The 22,632-nt window shown below is 50.6% G+C and overlaps 5 protein-coding genes across 5 annotated transcripts; 1 reads left to right on the plus strand and 4 right to left on the minus strand.

The window, feature by feature from the left end:
- Positions 1 to 441: 441 nt before the first annotated feature.
- On the minus strand, positions 442 to 2,681 carry AtWU_10673 (putative proteinase; the record flags this gene model as incomplete). Its single annotated transcript, XM_035505777.1, has 6 exons — positions 442 to 666; positions 715 to 775; positions 827 to 902; positions 950 to 2,200; positions 2,249 to 2,438; positions 2,484 to 2,681. The coding sequence occupies 6 exons, from the start codon at positions 2,679 to 2,681 to the stop codon at positions 442 to 444; spliced, it is 2,001 nt and encodes a 666-aa protein (XP_035361670.1).
- Positions 2,682 to 5,113: 2,432 nt separating this feature from the next.
- On the plus strand, positions 5,114 to 7,181 carry AtWU_10674 (putative siderochrome-iron transporter; the record flags this gene model as incomplete). The annotated part of the gene is made up of 6 exons (XM_035505778.1): positions 5,114 to 5,319; positions 5,368 to 5,391; positions 5,448 to 6,822; positions 6,872 to 6,888; positions 6,937 to 7,014; positions 7,067 to 7,181. 6 exons carry the CDS (start codon positions 5,114 to 5,116, stop codon positions 7,179 to 7,181), a joined length of 1,815 nt encoding a protein of 604 aa, XP_035361671.1.
- Positions 7,182 to 7,284: 103 nt separating this feature from the next.
- AtWU_10675 (esterase/lipase family protein) lies at positions 7,285 to 8,118 on the minus strand (the record flags this gene model as incomplete). Its single annotated transcript, XM_035505779.1, has 1 exon — positions 7,285 to 8,118. One exon carries the CDS (start codon positions 8,116 to 8,118, stop codon positions 7,285 to 7,287), a length of 834 nt encoding a protein of 277 aa, XP_035361672.1.
- Positions 8,119 to 17,233: 9,115 nt separating this feature from the next.
- Positions 17,234 to 19,792, minus strand: AtWU_10676 (threonine/serine exporter family protein; the record flags this gene model as incomplete). The annotated part of the gene is made up of 1 exon (XM_035505780.1): positions 17,234 to 19,792. The coding sequence occupies one exon, from the start codon at positions 19,790 to 19,792 to the stop codon at positions 17,234 to 17,236; it is 2,559 nt and encodes an 852-aa protein (XP_035361673.1).
- Positions 19,793 to 21,596: 1,804 nt separating this feature from the next.
- On the minus strand, positions 21,597 to 22,092 carry AtWU_10677 (DUF1212 domain membrane protein; the record flags this gene model as incomplete). The annotated part of the gene is made up of 2 exons (XM_035505781.1): positions 21,597 to 21,808; positions 21,876 to 22,092. The coding sequence occupies 2 exons, from the start codon at positions 22,090 to 22,092 to the stop codon at positions 21,597 to 21,599; spliced, it is 429 nt and encodes a 142-aa protein (XP_035361674.1).
- Positions 22,093 to 22,632: the final 540 nt, after the last annotated feature.

Below are 22,632 nucleotides of genomic sequence, written 5' to 3' on the forward strand. Positions count from 1 at the left end.
ATTGGATGTCGTAATAGGTTTGAATTGAATCAACTTGATGGTGGGGGATAGCAATTAATGCAGGGATTTGATGATGAAAAGAGAAGAAGGGATGAGGGGAGAGAAGAGGAGAAGATATGCTTATCTGACCAGCGCGGGGTTGAACCAAAGCAAGTAATCAAGGTTACCCGACGGATCTCAACCGAGGTTGCACCGCATCGCTATGGATGCTCGACCAAGTTTGGTTCATGACTCTTCTGGAAGTGCCTGGGCTTGGAAACACCTGGAACTATCATCGAATGTGATCGGTCATACAGCCCGTGGAAGTATCTATTCACTACCCTGCTAGAGGATGTTCTACGGCTATATACATTCGGAATCGGGGGTGGGATAGAATGAGTCATGAGTCGTGCGAGAGGAGCAGAAAAATTGAGCAGACACATTGACCCAGACATCCCAAATCTACAATGGTAGCCGTGGTATCTCCATTCTTTGCGTTTCCTCCAATAGTGCTTCATATAGCTGCCGGTCCTCGGCACTCATCCCCTCCTGTGTCGAAGGCGACGCTCCCAAAATGGGCTTCACGTCTGCTTTGCATACTACACCAGAGGGCGGAAGCTCGCCTGTCTGAAAATACTGACGGATCTTCTTGTGAACACATACGGACGGCGCCGCCAACGTTGAGTGCTAGAAGAGTCAGATCGTTCATCACCTTTGACATCTGAGGTCACTTACGCCTTCGGAATCCTGCTGTAGAAGCACCGAGCCAGGAAAGTTCTCGGACATCTTGCGCGCACTGTAAACGATTAGCCTCGATGAAAAATTTCCCAGGAAACGTGGAAATCACCTCCGCAATGGAGTCACTGGGTCGAGCGTGTTGCTCACAAACAGCAGCGGATGGGAGGTATTGGCTGCGAATGGCCCTAATATACTCAGCAATGAACGGTCCAGATTACAAAGACACTACTACCTGTGAGCTTCCACTTCGGCTTTACCTTCCACCCTACGCAGCTCATCAAAAGACTGGCCCAGTAATCCCCAAGCATGGCACTATCTTTTTGCAACGACTCCCAGGAGCGCCGGAACTCTTCTTCGTCAGCATTCTGCAGATACTCCGCATCGGCACAGAGGATGGCCGTGCTTGAATATGCTTCATTGTGCCCCGAAACTTGGCACTCAGCAGACCATGGTCCAGCTTGGAGACATTGATCGGAAGTGCATGACGGGGAGCGGCCCTCGACTTTATAGTCGGCAAGGGTGGCGCCACTTTTTTGAGATAGTTCTTTCGCTATCTCTGCCAGTTGGGGAAATCCGTAAAGTGGCTGATACAGAGCAATTCGCAAGATGACCTTGAGATCACTCCACGTCACGACTTCCGGACCTCGTGTAGCTGATGCGGGAACTGGTAATGAGCGGTTGTAGAGAGCGTCTTCTAGTGCCAGGTATGTTTCCTTGATGGCGGCCGGTCCCCCTTGAGCATAAAAAGGGCAGACATCTGCCCCAGCCGCATTGCAGTATCGTGTAAATTGATCGAAGATGGCGTCAGCGTCCTCAACAGCATTGGGCCCCTCCCCGAAATAGTACTTGTCGGCATCTACCACAGCATCAAGCACAGCTCGATGAATACGATCGGGAAACATAGTTGCAAACGTGGAGCCTAGAATGGTTCCGTAAGACCGACCCCAGTAAAGGAGCTTCTCCTGTCCCCGCTGCCATCGCGTTCGCGCTACTATACTCTGTCCTGGATCATAGCCATGACTATGATCCTGTTGGCGCTGCTCCAGCAGGCCCTGTTCTGCACGCCATTCGCCGTGTCGTTCAACGATCTCGAGCATATCTCTAGCCACAGGGGGTGTGTTGAGGTGTTCGCCCAACGCCTCCTCTCCATCCTTCGGAGGAGTGGACAAGTTGGCAGAGCATCCAGTGTTGAGGGCAGTCGCGCGAGCCCAGCTATGCCAGAATGCATCCTGTGCGCTACCCAGTGCGCCTTCGGCTGCCACTTGGAGTTCCCAGTTTCGCTGCGCGAATAGATGAGGAAAGCAGCTGAACCCCGGAGTCGTGTTGTTGACCCCGCGCGGATCGAATCCAATGATGTCAAAATACTTGTCCCGCGAAGCGCTTTTTGAATCAACGATACTTGGGTCGTTCTCTGAGTCTACGGTCTTTTGCAGGGATTTGCCGCTGACAAGCACCTGGGCGACGCCTGAGCCACCTGGGCCACCTGGAACGCTATTAGTCAGGACGATAGCATAGACATTCCCAAGCATACCTGGGTTTGTCAAAACTGCGCCGCCGTACCGGGCATCTGTCACCGGAACCTTGGCTGGAAGACGAGTGATGGCGATCGCGAAGCGCCGTCCTTGACCATCAGATCGGTTGTAGTTCATGGGCACTTCGAGACGGGCGCATTGGAACCCATCGAAGCAGTCATGGTACACAAGTGATCGCGAAGGTGTTATCTTTACCGGTCAGACGCTTCTGGCAACAAATGCAAAGACTCTCACCTGTTCCCAGCTAAACTCCGAGTGGAGATAAATCTCAGTATGTGCTCCAATATAGAGACGCGATGTCCACCACGCAAGACCTGCCAGAGTTACTACAGCGATTCCTATGCCATGGAGAACCTTTCGCCAGGCTCCATATTTTGCAGGATGTACATGGGCCTGAAACGACCCGTATTCAGGGGCTTTCAAGGGATCCATGTATTCTCAGACTAGACAATGTACGACATCCACTTCACCGTGTACGCATCGAGGGGATAGTCAAGGGTGCCCCACGAGTTAAATGTAGATTAAGCCATGGTTGACCCAAGGTACCGGGCGGGCTGACAGGTCATTCAGCTGGAGCTGAATATGAAGGCCTGCAGTTTCTGCATAGACACGACGACGAATTAAGAGTAAGAGATTTGCAATGAACCCGAAGTGGGGGTTGGATAGCCACGGGGCTCAACACACCAGGATAAGCCGCGCATGCCGAGATTGAGAGGGAAGATCGCGGTCGGAAAAACCAAACAGAGGCCAGATGGCGGATCAGCGCTGGTGGCCTGTGATCCCTTGCATTTTCTTAGGTTGCGTTCGGCCTTCCTCTAATTGCCTAGTAGCAAACTCTTCGGAGACTAGCATGGATCAGCCCGGAGGTTATTGGCTGGTGCCCTTATCACACTCCCCGTACCCAATGCAAGGTCAGCATCCACGATAGATGTGGCTATAAGCATCTGGGAACAGTGGGTCTGTCATCTCAGCAAGAGATCAACCTTTAATAGAGCGATCAAATGTCTCCGGACAGTCGATAAATTGATGTTGGCCCTCTGCCTCTGACGCTAAACCACACTCCCGCCGGTATCCTGAAACTTGGCTTTGGCCGAGTTGCTTGATTGATACAGCAACTATGGGTGGTGTAATTTGTACTACCGTTCGCATATATGGGATAACGTTAATTAAGCTCTGGGGACAGGTTTGTCCTTGTTGAGAATTGGTTGTTTCATCCCCATCTGGGCTCTTCGACGGAGGAAATATACAGATGCCGTGGTGTTCGTTATGTGAAGAACGGACTGGCAGAGTCGAACAACTCGTCGACGCCATACGTGTATCAAGAGCCAATAGTGGGCAGAAAGGCCATATTTACCCTGTCCTCTCGTCCATCGGCGAGGGACTATGGTGGGTGCCATCTTCCGCTGCAAGCTCCCAGCCAAGGGAACCAGTGCAAGGGATGCCATATTCCAAGATATGTATCCACTGTAGCTCTTCCTGTTCACTCATTCGATCGCTGGCAACTGGCGGATCATGTGGCCTGGTCATGACAAATGCCAAAGTGGGTTTGGGATGTCTGCTTCCTTCGGAATGAACAGCGGAGAGTACACTGAAGCTTAATTTCAAGCTCGAACGTGAAGCTCACCAGCAGTGGAGCCAGTTTTCTTTCTAGCGTTTCCTCTTTTGAATCAGATACTCTCTGGTCCTAGCGATGGCGTTAATCATTCCAGAAGAGACAAGGTTATGCGATCATGTCCTGCTTGCCAAACAGGGCACAAACTCGAATAAGCTAGAGCCAAAGCTTCTAGGCTGATCTCCGCCTGATCTGCCCGGCGTATACTACGGTGTTGTCAATGGACGAAGCAGGAGACAAGTACGGAGTAAATAATGCAGCTGCAGCAACATCCCCATACTCCTTGGAGCCAAATGTTGAGACTTGAGACGCGTCCCGCATGCATCACGTGCGGGGAACAGTTTCCCCAACTCCAACTCAGTGACCGAAAAGGGAAAAGTTCCAGCCTCGGTTCTCCGCAGCCCTTCCTCACCTTCTCAACATTCAGGCCCCTCTCCATCTGCCTTGCCACCAAATGGAGTGACTTATTCAATTCACACTGACTCACAATTAAATACTCCGATAATCGCGAGCAAGTCAGTACTGGCCTGACAGCTGCCTCTTCGCCGATCGACCAAAATGGACGTGCGTGGCAGCCGGGCTTGTCCAGTTTAGGAGGATCATTGCCATCCCCCGCAGGATCCATTGTGACTAATGCAGCTTCTTATCAATAAGTGCCCACTGATGGTCACATTCCTCACCCACTGCCGTTGTCGGTGCTGAATCCGACTAAATGTTTGCCCGTTTTCGCGACCAGGTTTGGGGCATTTGGGCCTATAGTCGTCGATCTTCACCCGGATCGGCACACTCGGGGGCTCCTCTGCGCCCTTGCTGGCCAAGGCAGGCAAATCGCACCGCCGCCGGGGTCATGGATTGGGATTGGCATTCCTCCACCCCCCACCAAGCCCATAGTCACGTTAGCTGATGTCTTCGTCACGGCGATCTCTTCGGCTGTCCGCCAGGCCTGCCTCCCTCCATTTATCCATCCGCCCTCCCAGTATCGGCCACAGCCAGTCAAAGGTGTATCAATGCTCGTGCGTGGTCTGAGTGACGCCATTTTGATCGCAATCCCACACTTTCTGCTGACCGCCTGCATTTGCGAACGCCAGGGATGGAGATAAGTGAGTCCGGTCTGTCGCACTAATTGAGCTTGATCACTCGACACTCTATTTGATCCCGCTATCTCGGTCTGTCGCCTGCGTCTCGGAAAAGCATACATACCTAATGTGGCCCGCCCAACTAATTTTTGTCCTCGAGTACTCACATCCACACAATGGCTGGCTGGAGCGGAATTTTCCGTCCGTCTAGGAGACCGGAAAACGTCCCCAGTTCCTTCACCACTGAAGATGAAAAGCACGATACAATCGATGTCACTGTTCACGAATCGAGTGCCGCATTTCCAGATGCCACTGGGGCATCAAAGATCCAAGCTGCCGAAGCTGTCAGCGGGCGCAAAGGCCGGTATCTGTTGTATGCGGGGTATGTATGTCATATCTCTATTCTAGCATAAGTGCTGATCACTTCCAGACTGGCGATGATGATGGTCATTTAGTAAGTTGTCATCTCTCTACAGCGGCAGCACCTTCTGATCGCTGTTCGGGTATCAGTGAATTAGACAACTCGACCGTGGGGACTTATCGTAACTTTGCTACATCTGACTTTGACGCTCTTGCTGAACTGGCCACCTTGAACACTGCAGCGAGCATTATTTCCGCCATCTCCAAGCCCCCAATCGCCAAGATCTCCGACGTCCTCGGACGGGGTGAAGCCTATGTATTTGCCGTCACATGCTACGTGGTTTCCTACATTCTCTGCGCCTCTTCCAAAACCTTCAGCACTTACGCAGGCGGATACGTTCTCTATTCGATCGGGCAGGCTGGCACCTCCTTTTTGAATGCTACGATCGTCTCGGATCTATCTTCTATGCGATGGAGAGGTTTCGCTTATAATATACTCTACCTCCCATTCCTCGTCATTCCTTGGGTGTCCGCGTTCATTGTGCAGAGCGTCGTGGATGGCATTGGCTGGCGTTGGGGGATTGGCATGTTCGCCATCTTGATGCCTTTCGGTGCCATCTTCATTATAACCACCCTCCTCGTCTTCCAGCAGCGGGCCAAGCGGTCAGGTCTCGTACTAAATGAACAGCTAAATCTATATGGTTTCTTCTCTCGCATCGACCTAGGTGGTCTGTTTATTCTCAGTGCCGGCTTCGCCTTAGTTCTGATTCCTATTACACTGGCTGCTACCTCTGCTGGCCGTTGGAAGACCCCATGGGTCGATGCATTGATTGCTGTGGGAGTCGTGATTTTGGCTTGCCTTTACCCATATGAGAAATACGTTGCCCGGCATCCTGTGGTGCCTGTGCGCTACTTCCGTAACCTTTCAGTTCTGCTCCCAGTGATACTGGTATGCATTGATAACATCAGTTTTGGCGCTACCCATACATATTTGTATGTTTGGTCAGAGGTGTCGCATAACTTTTCGCCACGCAATGCGCAGTTCCTCTACTATACGAACGGGGTTATGCAAGCCCTCGTGGGCATGGGAACGGGCTTACTAATGTACCGCCTACGATCCTACAAGTGGATTGGCGTCGTCGGAGCGGTCGTTCGCATGGTTGGATACGGGGCCATGGTTCGTCTTCGCACAAACGAAAGCTCTGTGGCCGAGTTGTTTATCGTGCAACTGGTCCAAGGCATTGGTAGTGGTATTATTGAGACCGTCGGAATTGTTGCAGCACAGATCACGGTGTCGCACGCGGAACTTGCGCAGGTCACATCGTTGGTCCTGCTGGCCGCGTATCTGGGCAACGGGATAGGGTCGGCAATTGCAGGAGGAATATATTCGGGACAGCTGCGACAACAACTGCGGTTACATCTGGGGTCTAGTGTGAGTGAATCTACGGTTGATCGGCTGTACAACTCTATTACAGGTACTCTCCCAGCATGGGGGTCAACCGAGCGAACAGCGATTGACAGAGCTGTAAGTAATCTGCCTCGCCCTGCCAGTTCAACACTAACTTGCCGTTCAGTATTCAGATGTGATGGGGTACGTGTGCTACACGATTTGAAGCCGATATTAGACTGACATATCCAGGTCGATCACTATTGCGGCTCTGGCGTTTTCTGCCCCAATAGTAATTTTGTCGCTAATTCTGCCCAACAACAAGCTTGGGTATGGTGGCCCAGAACCTCTGGCTTCTCTTTCATTACTGACAAGTCGCTAGGGACGGACATAATCTTGTCCAAGGCCAACAGCCTCCCGAGCGCTCCGAGTCCACACTGGTGGACGAGAGAAGAGCGCATGGAAGGAACTTGGATATCTATGAGACGAAGGCGTGAAAGGAGATGGCGGTGGTATTATTATACATTATGACACTAATGTCTGGTAACTTGGGTATCTAAAGATATATGCTTTTATACAACGTCCAACAGATACCATCCTTCACCTGCCGGGAGACCCCAGCGAGCAGACAAACTCGCGCTTCGGTGTAGAGTCCAACGCGTTCTTGACCAAATTCCACACATTCAGATCGTAGGCCTCGCCGATATGGCCGACAGGATCCAGAGGACAAGTGTCTTGCACCCATTCATTGGTCACCCCATCTTCGTGCACAAAGGAGGTGGAGGTCGGGGTGACCAATTCGTCTAGCCGCGATGCAATGACCGTGAGATTATTCCCTGGCTGCACGATAGGCTCTCCGTCGTTCAAGCGATCAATCGCAGCCCCGTCCGGGCCGAGGTCGTCACAGGCAGCGCAGCCCACGGTATCCAGGATGTCGCCGATCAGATCGCGCGATAGGTTTCCCAAAACATATGCGATGTCATAAATCCCCGCCAGGTTGGTGCCTCTCGTGGGAGGTGCAATGGCCACCAGCTTATCCAGCATCTCCGAAATGCCATCCTCGAACTTAGGGACGTAGAGGGTTTGGAAAGCGCCTTCGGAGTGACCGACAAGGTCGATCTTGTCGGCGCCCGTCTTTTCTTTCACCTCGCGGATGTACGCGGCAATTTCGGTGGCCGATTCGGCAATAGCCTTGAGGCCTCCGACCAAGGGGAACCCTTCATATGCACCGTAGGTTTTGGCGTAGGTGCAGTAGCCTTGAGCTTGTAGCCAACCTTGCAGGTAATTCAAGTCTTCGTAGTAGGTGGCGCCTAGCCCGTGTAGGAGCACAACGGGATTCGGGTGTTCGGTGCTGTTGCAGGAGAAGTCATTGATGCTGTAGCCTAAGGCGGGTAGGATGGCCGTGGATGCCAGGAGGAGCGATGATAGATGCATTTTCGCGGAAAATTGTCAATTTAGGGCTCGGAGAATTAACCAACGGCAGGGGTAGAGTGACGGAGATGGCCATTTGAGTTGGCAGTCACCAGAAATTTATCGTGAATCCAGAGGTGGGCCGTCGTTGTGCCCAGGGAGATAGGAATCGGATCTGTACCTGATCGAGAATGTGAATTCGTGAACCGCTGATCACTTTAATTAAAAGTGGACGGGATGCTTAGTCGCCATTGGCACCAATTTGTGACTATTGGCAGCGGCTGAGACCGAGTGGATCGCTGAGTCGGCGCTGACTCGTTTAGTGTTGCTTGGGACCTTCCCTGACCCACTTGAGCTTCATTTCATCCCTTCCCGAGCAGTTGGTTCACTGCAATCAACGCAGTCACGGAGAGCAAGAGCAGTCACGGACAGTCAGATCAGTCACGGATGGTCCGTCACTGCTACACGTCACTACATCTCTACAACTTCACGTGGATGCAAGATATGGAGTGAAGATGCCTGGATTCAGTGACGGATGGGCTGCTCTGCAAAGGTATAAATATTCCCCTTCTCACCTCCCTCTCTTCTCTTTCTTCCTCATCTCAAACATCCCATCTCATCATCATCTCGGGCCAAATCCATCGATACTACCTTCTACGTCTCAACTCACCTTCGATATAGGGCTATAGTCGCTATTAAGTGGTCATTATCACGACCCACCCAATTCAGCCTCTTCCTATATACTACAAGACGACTACAGCTCACCGATACCTCATACATACACTATATGTGAGTTTAGCGAACACCAACAGACTATACTAGCCCCCTACGCAAGTCCAACTCTCAAATCCTTTAGGTATCCCTCAGACTTCTCACCGGCTCGTCAGGATTAAGCCTGTGTCTTATAGACATCGAGTTGGATAAAGCCATCGTAAGCATCCCCACCTCGCAGATCGCAGAAGATAAGACGCTTTTGATCACTGTACAAACTAACATACGTCTTGGTAATCACTAGCGAAGCCTACGAATTCTACGTGAACTCGAATGTCGAGTTGCGTGCCTGCATGTCTTCAGGCAGCAGTGGATACTGCTTAAACTTGACAGTCCCCAGACAACTCGGGGCCTCTAGGATAAGATGAAATCGACATCCTCTTCGGTATAGCGTCAACCAGAATGACTTTTTGCAGTGCTAATTGCCATCACCAGAACGAAACAACACTGGCAGCTTACTCAAGAGTACACTGTTTTCGAGAAAGCAATGAATATACGAAAGACAAACCATGGTGACGTCTTTCGTCCTCACAATTACATTCAATGACTTCTTCTCGAGCGGCGAATCACCTCATATATCAACACAACCGACCTTACCTGTATATCAATACCAGTGAACGGGTTAGGCGCAGCAAACGAAAGGCATACGAGTTTGTCACCAAATCCCACTGCGAACATCATTATTCGCAGAGTGCTGTCATAAACATATATAACCTGCCAGGTCAAGCATTGCTTCCGGCACATCTTGGGGATTTCCAGCTCACTTGATTCGCTCTCAGCCATGCAATATATCCCCTTGGTTTCCGGACGATACACCCAAAGTAAATGTCTTGTACAACGAGGCATAATGGCAACAGATGTGGCCATCAATAATGTCAATCTCTCTCGGACACATCAGCCTATATACATGCATCCAAGGCCTGGATCCGGGGAGTTATAAGCACGTTGACTTGATGAGAAAAGCAGCCTCCTGAAAGTGATACCATCGAAGTGACACTTATCGACTTTCGTTCCCGCATGACAGCTGGGCCACACTTATAAAGGGCTCCATCTAGCCGTCCTAGAACACGGCACCGCGCAAGCCTTCGCCCAAGACTAACCGGCGACTTATGGGAGATCCAATCATCTATATACTTCCCAGCTACTCTTCACTGTGATAGAAAAGGATATTGAGACCCAATTATCGCAATACAAATGCGAACGCGACGTGCTGGCGTTTGCTCTATTATGAATAATACTGGAACCGACCAACAGGTCAGCATTTTCACCGACGGAACCATGGGTTTCGTTCTATAATGATAGTGCAGCGATCCTTTCGCATGACCGTCCAGGTTGCAGAAAGCATGTATCCTGCCCTAAAATACTGACATGTTCTCGCCCATGGCACCCAATTGCAAGCGAAAGGCGCAACGGGGTAGCCCTTAAGAAAAGAGCGTCAAAGTCAGGAACATAATGTTGCTTCTGCATTCTCATTCCAAAGTTATGCTAAGCCTATATACTTACAACCTGGTCTATGGGCCGCTCATGGAGAAAATCGAGGCAGCACATGGATCAAATGGTGGACTAGCTTGCTGTGTTTTGGAATCCTGGGCAGCAGACTGCTGGAAAGAAAGATCTGGTCAGGTCTTGCTTCTCTTGTCCTTAAGAAAGGAATTGCAGAAGTTCCCGATTACGGCACAGATCAACAAACTTCCGTAATCAGGAAGAAAGTTGAAACTGCTCAAATGGCGGCGTGGAGTCGCCCTGGTGGCCAATGATTCTGTATTGCTCTCCGATACACCATCGCTGCGGGCTTTCTTCTCCAGGGCTGCCGTCGTCTTTGGCTTCGCACAACCTTCTCCGTTTCAGCTATAACCACCTAGTCTCGGAGGAAAGCATTCAGGCATATCGCCGCTCAAACACGGCACTACATGTCTGGTTCTAGCTCTAGAAATTGATGTGCTCTTCTCGACGCTCGATGGAAGGGGCTTCGACGGGCAGCAGAGAGTCTCAATCTGCCAAGGTGACTGCATCACCCAGATTTGAGATCCCTTATGCATGCAGAGCCAAGCGAAAGTTCGAAGTCGCTGGGATGAATGAGAACGCCATCCCTTACAAAAATGGTCTGTCGACACGTTTTGGACATGCCTCTCTACATGCAGCCCTGGTTACCACATGCAAAGATATCCTAACGGAGATGGTCACTTACAATCTCATAAGTCAAGAAAAGTCGAATAATGGCACGCTATGTCTGTCCTGGATTTAAGCCTTCTCAATTGATGAGAAGCTGCAGAGCCATGACGCGTGTTGAGCGGGCAGCGTCAACTCCCTGTGCCCATTGCAGTAATCACCTGCAGAGTCGTCTAAGAATATTGGGCACATTCTCTGACATCACCTACGTCTGGAATACCTTGCGGTACCTTTTCCCAGTAGGTGCCCATGGGGTGCTTCTGCTTCTTGGCGGAGGATTTGAACGTGTTGTCTCAAGACAATCTTCTAATTATATCACTACCAAAGTGAACTTCAGGGAGGGACTATAATATACAGGAGACGCTTACGAACATATGAATTTCCGCGAAACCATTGGTGGTGCGGTAGCACTGTCTCCGACGACACTAACGCTCTCCATCAGCCGGCTAACGTCAAATGAGACTCGTCACCTTTGTGCAGCTTGTCTCAGGGGTAAAACTGAGCATATACGTCAACGAGAACTGCTTCGATGGCCCTGTAAATTGTTTCAATGTCTCACACGACTACTCATACTATTCAGCCGACTCTCGTTGAATCATAATACTTCGTTCTGCTCCTCTTCGCCTTACCCTACCGGCTAGGCTCCGGACGAAGATGACGGTCGCAACGGCTGGAATGACTACATGGTGGTCGTCGCTATGAACTACCTGAAAGTCATTCTTGTATATTTGAAAATGTGCCCACAACTGCAATCACTAACTCTCGAAATGGGAGATTGGGGAGAAAATGAGACGCACGGATACCTCGATTACTCGGCTTTGCACCTCCCCCTACAACTGTCTCAATATTCGTTGCGTCACCTCAGCCTGACATTGGAAACGATGATTCAGGATAAGACGCAAGTGGAGGCTCCATCATGGAAGACCGGCTCAGCGCTGGCCTATTCTGCAGCGGTACCGACCAAGAAGTTGAAGAAGCTTTAACAATCCGTTTGTTATATATGTGCACCCATTGAGCGAAGCCGGAAGGTCCAGGCCACCATCTAATACTATCAACACAAGCTTATAGAACCATATACCCAGAGTTGGCTTTTGCCATTCGAGGCTTTTCGATGAGTCTATGTTGGCAAGCAAGGCGCTCTTGAACCACCAACAATGTGTAAGTCTCTTGCAAAGCGCCCTTAGGTTTCTCATGAAGATTTCGATTACGCTCGTACGAGTTGGATATTTAATCACCGAGTACCTACATCCGAAGCTTCAGGCCACATTGCCCGCAAGCTCTGGAGTTACGTTGGCAGCTTCCAATTCCTGCCTACTACCCAAGAAATGAACGACACCACCACGATTCCGGCTTCACTGAAGCTACCAGGGCGATAATGCTGTGAGCATCCGTCGAATCTGCAGCAGCTGATGCAGTAGCTGTTACTTTGTCGTCAATGAGGGAAGGCCCAAAATCAACATCAAACGTGAAAGCTTCAAGTCCGCAGTATCCAGTCGCAGTTTACAAACACTATGACTGTTGTTAAACTCAATCACTTTCGTTTGACAAAGCTTTTGGTTGTCCTCGGGCCTGGAACATACCTCTTACAGGATGCATTCTTTTCATGGAGAAAATGAATGGTTTGGAAACTGAGCTCCCTTCCGGCCATGCTTTTAAGGTGCACCAAGGACTATCTCACAAACCCGGTACTGCCGCTGGTCACCTACTCATACAGATTGAGAAGACTGGAGCTCACTTCATGCTGCACAGAATCGGCGCTCATAGGTTTATCTCATAAACCCTAGTCGATCCCCAGACCAAGGTGGCTCGAGCGCAATCGACAACAGTCCCGACTCTTTCGGACGATAACCTGGATACTAATATGTGTATTAAATGGCGTCGACCTTCCATCGCTTGATGAGGGCATGATGAAGGTCCCCGGGATCTATATCTCATCCGGCAGAGCTTGGATAAGAACGATTATGCAAGCCCAGCTTACATAAAGGGAATGCACGTACGTCGCTTCAGTCACTCCCTTAAGGTGGCTGTTGCGGAGATAAGAATCAGCGCATATATATACCATCATCGAAGGAGAGTTGCGGAGCTCGAGGCCTGCGAGGAACAATCGACATATTCCCACAACTCATTTGCATCTTGCTTCTCCACGAAGTACGGTTCTCGGTGGTCCAAATAAAAAGGGGTGTCGTTTCAGTCTCGCCACCTCATCTATATAGCACCATGCGCGGTGACAAATGGCCAGCTACAGGCTGTACTCGAACTGCATCTTCTACCACCAGGGCACGTATTGTGGGTGTCTCTGAAACCAGTCACCAAAGGAAATCTTAGCAGTGTCTAAGAGATAGAATTACTCGGTCGGATATAACGACTTACTGTCCTCTATATTGTATATTCTATCACCAGGGAATGTACTACGAATGGCTTTGATAGCCGCAGAGCCTGTGTGCTGTGCCGTGACACAGTCAAGGAATCACTGTGCGGCTGCATATATTACCACCAGGGAACATGGAGCTCAGCATGACCTTGCAACTGAAGACGCTCTTGTGTATCTCCCTGACGCACGATGAAGACATACCGCGGGAGTTTCCAATTTCCTATCTTCATGGAGACCTACATATAGCAGGACCGAACATGCCATGTTCCATCAGCAGTTGACTAGTCCTGCATTCATTCAAGAGTCTCTACATAGATAGCTGGGTACAATTTATTACCCATGCGTTCAGCAGCGCCATTGTGGGATCTCTCACTGCCAGCTACTGGTTACGGCTGTGTGCGAATTGTATATTTTACCATCAAGGCACATCCTCAGCAGCTCCATGGGCGAAGTCTCTCTCAACTCTTTTGATCGTCGCCTCTTCCGCCATTCTATGGAGATGTTTGTCCGCTACATGGGTAGCCAACTGCAGCACTGTCGAAAAAATACAGACCCTATCTACTACTTCGATAGCTTGTCTTCGTTAGTGGTTCTTAACGAAGACGATTTATGGACATGCCAGTTGATCATCGTCCGCTCGAAGAAGATGTGGTGACAACGCCCATGTCTCGTCGTTGGAAGTCAAACGTTGAACACCAGCACTCGCCGAATGCTTGCCAGATTCATGAATTCATGGCTCATGACGAGGATGACGCACTACATCTAACATTCCCCAGGATGGCCTTCCCAATCTCAGACTATGGAAGCCGAGAAAGCGATCACTCAGAGTCTGCCAACGGCAATTACAGAGGTAGCCCAGAATTCAGGGCGCTTTCGGTATCTATAACATCAAATGTCGGTCGAACAAAGCAGCCGCTTTCAAGTAACAAACTGAATGGCGGTACAGCATATCTGCAAGCAGAGTTTACAGTCCGACAGAGCAAGGCATTGATCCTAGGCAGAGTGGAATGGAGTTGTGGTTCATGAAACAACCGCAGCAATCTCGCTCACAATCTTTCCTCATTCCTGCAGTGTTGTACCTAATGCGATGGCCGGATGATCGTGATAACAAAACCACAATGACTCCAGTCCACTCTGCCTGGTGTGCCTGGGGCTCGAAATGCGAGCACCCAATTCCTTTCAAAGAAACCATTGGGGCTGGAAATCTATCTATCGTGGCATGGCTAGCTGCCATACATACGCGATGAGCAAGACAGGAATCATCATTCTTGATTGAAGGGAAGACTCATTACCCTTGTCCTTCACGTCTTCGTCACAAGTAAGATGAGATATCGAACGAGAGATGTCACATATGAAGACTTCGAAACGTTTCCTCGGTCTTTACTGAAGGCTGGTGTTAGGGACTTTGCCGACCGGGATTTCGTTATTTAGTAGACATCTTACCGGTCGCCGAGTCAATCAGAATACTTGCGAGAGGCTGTTCGCTTTCAAAACCCTTGAGAAAAGGCTTATGAGGTTGCCGCTGCCGTTGTTCTACCCGGTATCGTTGCGGCGCTTGGATAGCTTTCATGTTGATTAGTTGTCCATGCTGGAAAGGGTACAGCGGATGCGAAGTCACTCTCCATATTTGGAGTGGGCATTCGAGACTCTGTATACAATGGCTATGTCTTTATTCAAAGGCATATCGTCCAACGTCCGTTGGCTCGGGAAGACTTGCTCTGGAATCAGTACATCTCAGACACAGCATCGTTCTCATACTCAACGACCTTCCTAAGGTATGTGTCGTCGGTGACTACAAAGTACATGGACAGGACGACATAAGCCTCCGAGACTCAAGCTGAGGAAGTGTATCGCTCAACGCCTCATCATCTTGAAAGCCTTGTTTCTGCATATTCGAAGACAGACAGTATACATCGGACAAAGAATCCTTCTCGTCATCTACCACATTGCCAAATGGTATGAGTCTCAGCGACTATAATTATGCGTGAATCAGAAGGACATAATCTTCCGCTCATTTCATTACTACATATACGAAAACTCCAGTCACTCTACCAGAGCAACTGCATGATACAATCAGACCAGAAAATGTCTCTGCTGTCAAATCGTGAGATGCACGGGGTCCTCCAATCACAATCGATCTGGAGAAAAACTGAGCGTATGACCCAGTCAACAGCTCTGGCCGTTTGCTGGATGTTTTACACCAGCGAGATACTCATTACAATATTTACTATACACTACTTCTGAGCAAAGAGTATTGCCCCCACGATTGAATCTTTCTTTCTAGAAATAGTCAGTTCACCGAGTACCGAGCTCACCTGCATCATTTTTATCTACCACTTCCTGGTGATAGATATTACAACCACTGCAAAATACTTAACATTGCAGGCATCTCACCTCCAAGACGAAGTATGACGGAGAAGTTATCTTATCCTTCACACATTCTTCTTACCTAAAAGCAACGTCCGAGCAAGTGAAGCACTACAAACTCTACACGATCGGAACCCTCTCCCTACCGTCTCTTGATCTTCCATCTCACAATGCAGACAAGACAGACATGTACATATTCATATAATATGTGGATGATTTGACGAAGAAACGCCACAATCACATCCTTCACCAGCCAAGAGTACCACGCTTGAGCGGGTGGTCCAGACCCCCCAAAGAGTTGAGGAATGATGCGCCGGGTGATTGCGACGGGTGTGCAGGAGGATGTGAAACAAAACCATCGTATGTATGCCTGCCTGCATGCATGCATGCATGGAGAATCGAACGGCCAAAGACGGGCAAGAATAAGACAAATTTTCGAGGAATCCGTGCACGGGACTGAATATCGCAAGCGAGCGAGGCTATGATTTTTGCGGTAAATGAAGTCGTAGAGATGGCTCTGGGAGAGCAAGCAACTTGAGTTCGCAGCCAGCTGCGAATATGAACATCATAAAATCAACATGCGAAGCAGTTCTACGAGATATACAAGAGGAGGGATGGGGATAGATGATATTAAAGTCCACGGATGACAATCAGACATCTACATCTAAAGAATAGTAGAGACAGCGGCCTGGGGTTTGCTATATTCTTCTGGAAGTGACGGGACGTGACGTGACTTGCTGGGTGATAGTGATAGTGGTAGATCATACTGACCTGTCTGACATGGTCTTGGAGGATTCTACCCAACGAACGTTGTATCGAGATGCAGCAGGGATATGATCATTGCTGACGAGGTGGACTGGTCCCATTGTCCTTTCGTCTCAAGATTAATTAATTTGGTTATTGCTGGCTGGCTGTGGTATTGAGACATTGATGTCGAATACATTACATTTCTGTTGCTTACAAGGGTTTCTGAATACTCTACCATGAATATCACCATAGCACAACTAAAGTCCAAATTGATACAGACCAATGGCTGTTCTCTCGGCTTAGACGGACTGAATTGTGTGATAGTCTCATACATGCCGATTGGACATTCAATTTCATGCGCTGGGAAGATGCAGGTGTTGGATTTATCGAGCTCTGTCTGGAGACACCTCACAATAGTTTACGATCCATATTTTCATCTTCAATATGAAATCAGACACCATGTCATTATATCCAAGCTATTTTATCTATCCAGCAAACCAAGGTATCAAGGCTAGACATTGCCCTGCAATGACCCGAAATAAAAAAAAGTAGAGATAGAGAGTAGTAAATAAATGAATCAATCAATCAATCAATCATATCTATGCAAAGCCGGCTCAAATGCAACACAAGATCCCGAAATACATGATTCAACGCATCGTAACACAATAGAAATTCAAACCGCTCGGTGTATATGTAAATTATCAAATGTCAAGTCTAGAAACTGAACAGACCACTGCGACGCTTGCCGAAGGGATAAACAATCAAGGCAGACACGAACAATCCCACCGTAATGCCAATGGCGACCTGGATCATACCGAAACCCAGACTGGCAATCGACGAGTCTGAAGTGCTGTCGGTCGCCGTCGTGTTTCCCGATCGCAGGTTGTCGCGCACCTCGTCGGCATACTGGATACCGGCCAGCAAGGAACCACTGGATGCCAAGCCAGACGGCACCAGCACGAAAATACCCGGAAGAATGGCTGTGGCGGCGTGTCCGTGCCACAGCCGACTGTACAAATTACCCAAAAGACCGATGGTGAATGCTCCGACCGTGTTGGCCACCTCGGAGTTGGAGCCCAGCTTGAGGGTGCTGAAGTAGTTGGTCACGTAGCCGCAGACGGCAATAACGATCATCACGGGCACTTGCTTCCACTTGCCCTGATTGATGATGGCTAAGAAAATCACATAGATCGGAACGAAGATGAAATGCTGAATGTACTTGCTTCCCCACACGTCCTCGTTTTTACAAGTTGTGGACGAGGCCGCGTTGCCGTCAATCAGCCCATAGATGGTAGTGCCGACCGTGATGCCATAACCGAGGAACATGGAGTAGATAATGGAATAGACCATGCGGATTGAACCGGCAATCATTTGATGCGACTGCAGTTCCAGACTGCTGCACAGGACCATGAAACCCGGTAGGATCAAAGCGATCGAGGACTGAGCCAAGGCGGAGAAACAGAACAGACGCTCGTGCGTCCCATCGATGGTGGCGTAAATGGAACCAAAGGCTCGCGCAAGGAACGAGGTCAAGATGGCTGCCGTGACTTCAAACACGTTGGAGTACAGCACCGACCGGGGCGCCAGCACGTGTTGCATGAAGCCGACCAAGCATCCGAGGAAAAAGATAATAGGCATATCGATGGGGCGGGCGTCAAAGGCAAAAGGGCCGACGGCAACACTCGCCAATCCGTAGGTGACCACCAAGATCCACTTATTGAACCGTGGGGGCCGCTTCATGATCAGATCAAGCTCCTGGATGGCCTCCTCCACCCCGATCATGTCGTGAACGACGTTCTTGTAGACATTGTGTGTTTCCGCCAAGCGACCCAGATCGACTCCCTGCACCACACGGACCAGCTTGACCTCGGCCGTACGTGTGGCCGGATCGTCAAAGGACATGATCATGCATCCGGGTAGGTACAAGAACTGCCCCTCCACTTCCAGAACACGAGCCGTCATCTGCATGTACTCCTCCAGACGGTGAGTGGGCGCACCATAGCGCATGAGCGCCCGGCAGAGCTGCATGATGTACCGTTGGCGGGCCAGAATCTCAGCAATGTGCACCGTCACGCGGATCTCGTCCTCGAGACGGGTCTTGCGCTTCTTCTTGCCCTTTTTCTTGTTGGGAATATTCACTAGAGTGTCTGCGGAGGCAGGCAAACTCGCCCGGCTGAGGTTCATCGACGCCTCCACCAGGGAAGCGGTGGACTGATGACTCGACTTCTTGTACCACTTGACCTTCTCTTTCTTGGGGGTAGCCGTTCCGGAGGAGAAAGTGCCCGCGGAAAAGTCTCTCCGGGGCGTTGCGGTGCCGGAGGATGCCACGGACTCATTATCGGAGGAGTCAGTCATGGACATATTGTCCCGGTTGGCCTGCTGCTGGGCGTGTAATTTGAGCAGCTGCGAGAGGATACCACCACCGCCGCGACCACCCGGAGTGCCAGCTCCGTACCACGAGTCCGGACGACCCAGTCCATCGGGCGTCTCCTGTCCCGACTTGGCATAGGCCGACTTGGGCTTCCGGCGTTGATGCATGTTATGTTGGGTCATGCTGCGAACCAGGCGATGGGCTTCGGCACTCGGCGGGGGAGGCGGCTCGTCATTCCGGCCATGGGGATCAAGAGGCTCCTTCTCATCGCCCCTGCGACGGGGGGGATAGCCGCCCTCCAGATCATCGGGCAACATGGCGGCACCCAAGTCACCTACATCATCCAGCGGTCGACCGAGGCGTTCACCCAAGAGCACGGTCTTCTGGCGAAGCAATTTGCTGGCGTTCCTCCAGCGGTCCTTGGCGGAGACGGGTTGTTGCGACTCATCTTTGTCGAGGGAGGTGTCTCGAGATTCATTGGCGGTGGGGGAGGAGCGTTTATCTGCTTCGTTGCCTTCTCTCTCTACCGGATCATGTTCCTGCGCGTAGTCGCGTTCGAAATAGTCGGCCAGATCGGTCGATTGAGCGGTCGTGGGGACGAAGGAATGCACTGAGCGCAGGGAGTATTCGGAATCCCCGCGCGGCATGGGCGGGCGTTCTGGCACCGTCTCATTGTTGTTACTGACGGAGCGAAATCGAACGCGCGCGGGTCTGGTGGTTTCATTGGGACCACCCTCTTCTGTTGTTGCAGCCGGGGGTTCGCCTTCGGGATGGGAGGGGGCGGATGGCTCGCCCGAATTGCGCGGAACGAGGGTTTCGTCGTTGCCGTCATTTCCGTCCCAGCTGTTCTGGCGGCCTAGGAGTTCATAGGAGGCATCGTCATGGCGAGGTGACTCCGACATTGGAACAGTCCGAGCAGCCAGCTGCGCGGACAATCAGGATTATGTCAAGCCAAGAAAGGTGTGGAGTGAAGAAAGTAAGGGGGAGAGATGGTAAGTGAGGAATGCGCGATAGATAGTACTAATAGCTGGGGAGGACGGGAACAAAGAAAGGGAAAAAAAAAAAAGGGCAAATAATTCGGAGAGGGTCGGCAATATAAAGCAGCTCAGCGAATGAGAGAGGAAGACGGGAGAAAGCGATGAATAATAGTGCAAGTGTCAAATGATAGATATGGAGAATGGGAATTACTCTTCCCAGTAGGAGGGAACTGGAGAATTACTCGGAATGGCAGGAGGAAAAGGCGCGACGGGACGAAAAAAAGAAAAAGAAAAAGGAAAAGGTGGATAATAGTCAAGCGTGGGAGTGTGGGTGGAGAGAGCAGCGTGGGAATTCCCAACGGCGTGTGGAATACAGGCAAAGTCAAGTCCACGGGGAGGGAGAGGGGTGCCGAACCAAAAATAAGTCTCAGTCTAGACCAACAGCACCCAGCTGCGGAAATAGTAAGTACTTAGGGAAGAGAGGAATGGATGTGCAGTCGGAGATAAACCAGACTAAGTCCACGGCAGACATCCACAGTCGGGATTGAAACAAAGGAACAATACTACTACTGTGTAGGAGGGAAAGAAGGGGGACACGTCGGGATGGTGGTTTTAAGCAGGAAACCGGGACAAGGACAGGACAGGACGTGATGGATGTGTGGACGACTCGGGAAGCATGACTTCATGGCACATGGGCGTGATTGGCGATCCCAGACACAGACAAGACAAGACAAGCCCGGGCTGGATGCCGGAGAAATTGAATGCAGGATCAGCGCTGCACGATGAAACCCAACTGACAGCTCACCGGCCAATGTTGCAGAACTATTCCTTATCCCTTCTTCTTCTTCCAGACTTGATGATACAGGATTCAACCTGCTGGTCATCGTCATCTGTCTTTCTCTCCCTTGCAGAGAAGTCAAGTCAAGTCAATCACATTCTATGTGACAGCCATAGAACCAACTGAGGGATTGTTCAAATGAATGGATGGGTCCAGATTACTTAGTATTCTCAACACGTTGTGGTACCTGAAGAGGAGAAAAGAAAAAAACCTGGCTGGCCACCCAATTGCCTTCGAGTCCCGCCGGGCCGACCAAAAGGAAAGTTTTCACCATTTGCAAACCATTTTACTTTTTTACTTTATCCGGTCCGCCATTGGTTTGGGCCCCATTCACTGCCAACCAGTCAGCGTCTGTGGGGTGGAGACATGGCGTGGTGGTGGTGGCAACTCGCCAATCATGGCGGCCCAAGGGTGAAATGGTCGAGGTTTCCAGACTCTCGGTGGAGTCGGGTCAGGGGGAGGAATTGGATGAAATGGATGGTTGGATCCGTCCCGATTGCAACATCATCGCTGCTCCAGACTGTTTTATCTCCCGGCCACTTGCTGCTTGCTGCTATACTTGGATCCCGTGCTTCGTCCCCTCTCGCCATCTGGTGTACGTACACCAGATGGCGCATGGCTCGCTTCTCGGCCTTGATCTCCTAACTGGTGGTCATCTCGATCATACATAGATAGATAGATATAGATCGGACCCATTCGTACTACACTTACTATCTGCTGTGTATCCACCGGGATCGCTTGCACGGCCACTTTCAATGCACCGCCCGTGAGATGGGTGCATCGTCCACGACTGCATCGCTTATGGAAGGCATCCAAGCAGTGCCTCGGCCTTCCCGGATCAAATGAGCCATGGTGACACCAAGAGAGATGCTCCCGGGCCGGCTTTGACCATCACCAATGCTTCAGATGGCCCATGTTTGATAAAGTTTCATCAACCACGGCCGAGTAGAACTGCCTCGCCATGATCGCAGCCTGCAGTCTCCAGTCCCCAGTCGTCTCAGACTCATGCTTCTGAAACTGCTCAGTCTCCATGGCTGAGGCACCAATGTCAAGGTGAGAGCTCTTCGTTCTGCAGGTGTCATTGGCGGCATTGACTGACAACCCTGCCGGTAGATCCTACAAGGCTCAATTGGCTATGTGGTATTCCGGTTGCTCCCATCCCTAGCTGACTCTCAAGCTGGGCCAATAGCGCGACAACTTCGTAGAAGACGACGGGACGTGGACTCTGCTCCTGGTCCTGGGATAGCGGGCTACTATGACGGCCCATATTATAACTATTATCGCTCTCATCTTCTCTTACTGCACCAGAGTCTGGTAATCCGTCATTGCTGGACGCATATGACTGGTTGTACGATGTCATCAGCGAGGACGGCTCCTTTGATGGCATCCTACCCCAGGAAGATCCAGGAAGATCCAATGATTGATCGGAACCTGGAAGGGTATATCAACATCCCGACCGTGAAGACTTGGGGAGTGCAGGACTCCTTGCTCAAGCACTCCATTGCGATGTACCAATCATGCGAAACCCACCCCCCCCCCCCCCCCCAGTCAGCGTCCGTAGTACATAGCAAGAGCCACGATATCCCGGAGGACAAGAGAACCCTTGCCTCCATAGCAGCAGCAGCAGCAGCAGCAGCAGCATAACAATAAGAAACCTACCACCTTCCTAACATCCGCGATTGCCTGATCCTTGTAGAATAAGCTCCCCGCAATGACGCAGTGCCTTCTTTGAGTTCATGCAAGCCACTCAACCATCCCATCCCCTGTACCAGCTCGGATGATTCCCACGTAGTACATACACAAGCATGCAATCAAGCCGGCTATCAGTACTTCTTGCATCATCACGTATGTATTTATCTGCGCTGCGCAACGTTGATGCTGGTATTGCTGCATAAAGTGCCGTTGAACTTTCCTTTCCTTCCACTCG

The sequence above is a fragment of the Aspergillus tubingensis genome (genome assembly GCF_013340325.1).
Source record: "Aspergillus tubingensis WU-2223L DNA, scaffold_13, whole genome shotgun sequence".
Classification (NCBI taxonomy): Eukaryota; Fungi; Ascomycota; class Eurotiomycetes; order Eurotiales; family Aspergillaceae; genus Aspergillus; species Aspergillus tubingensis.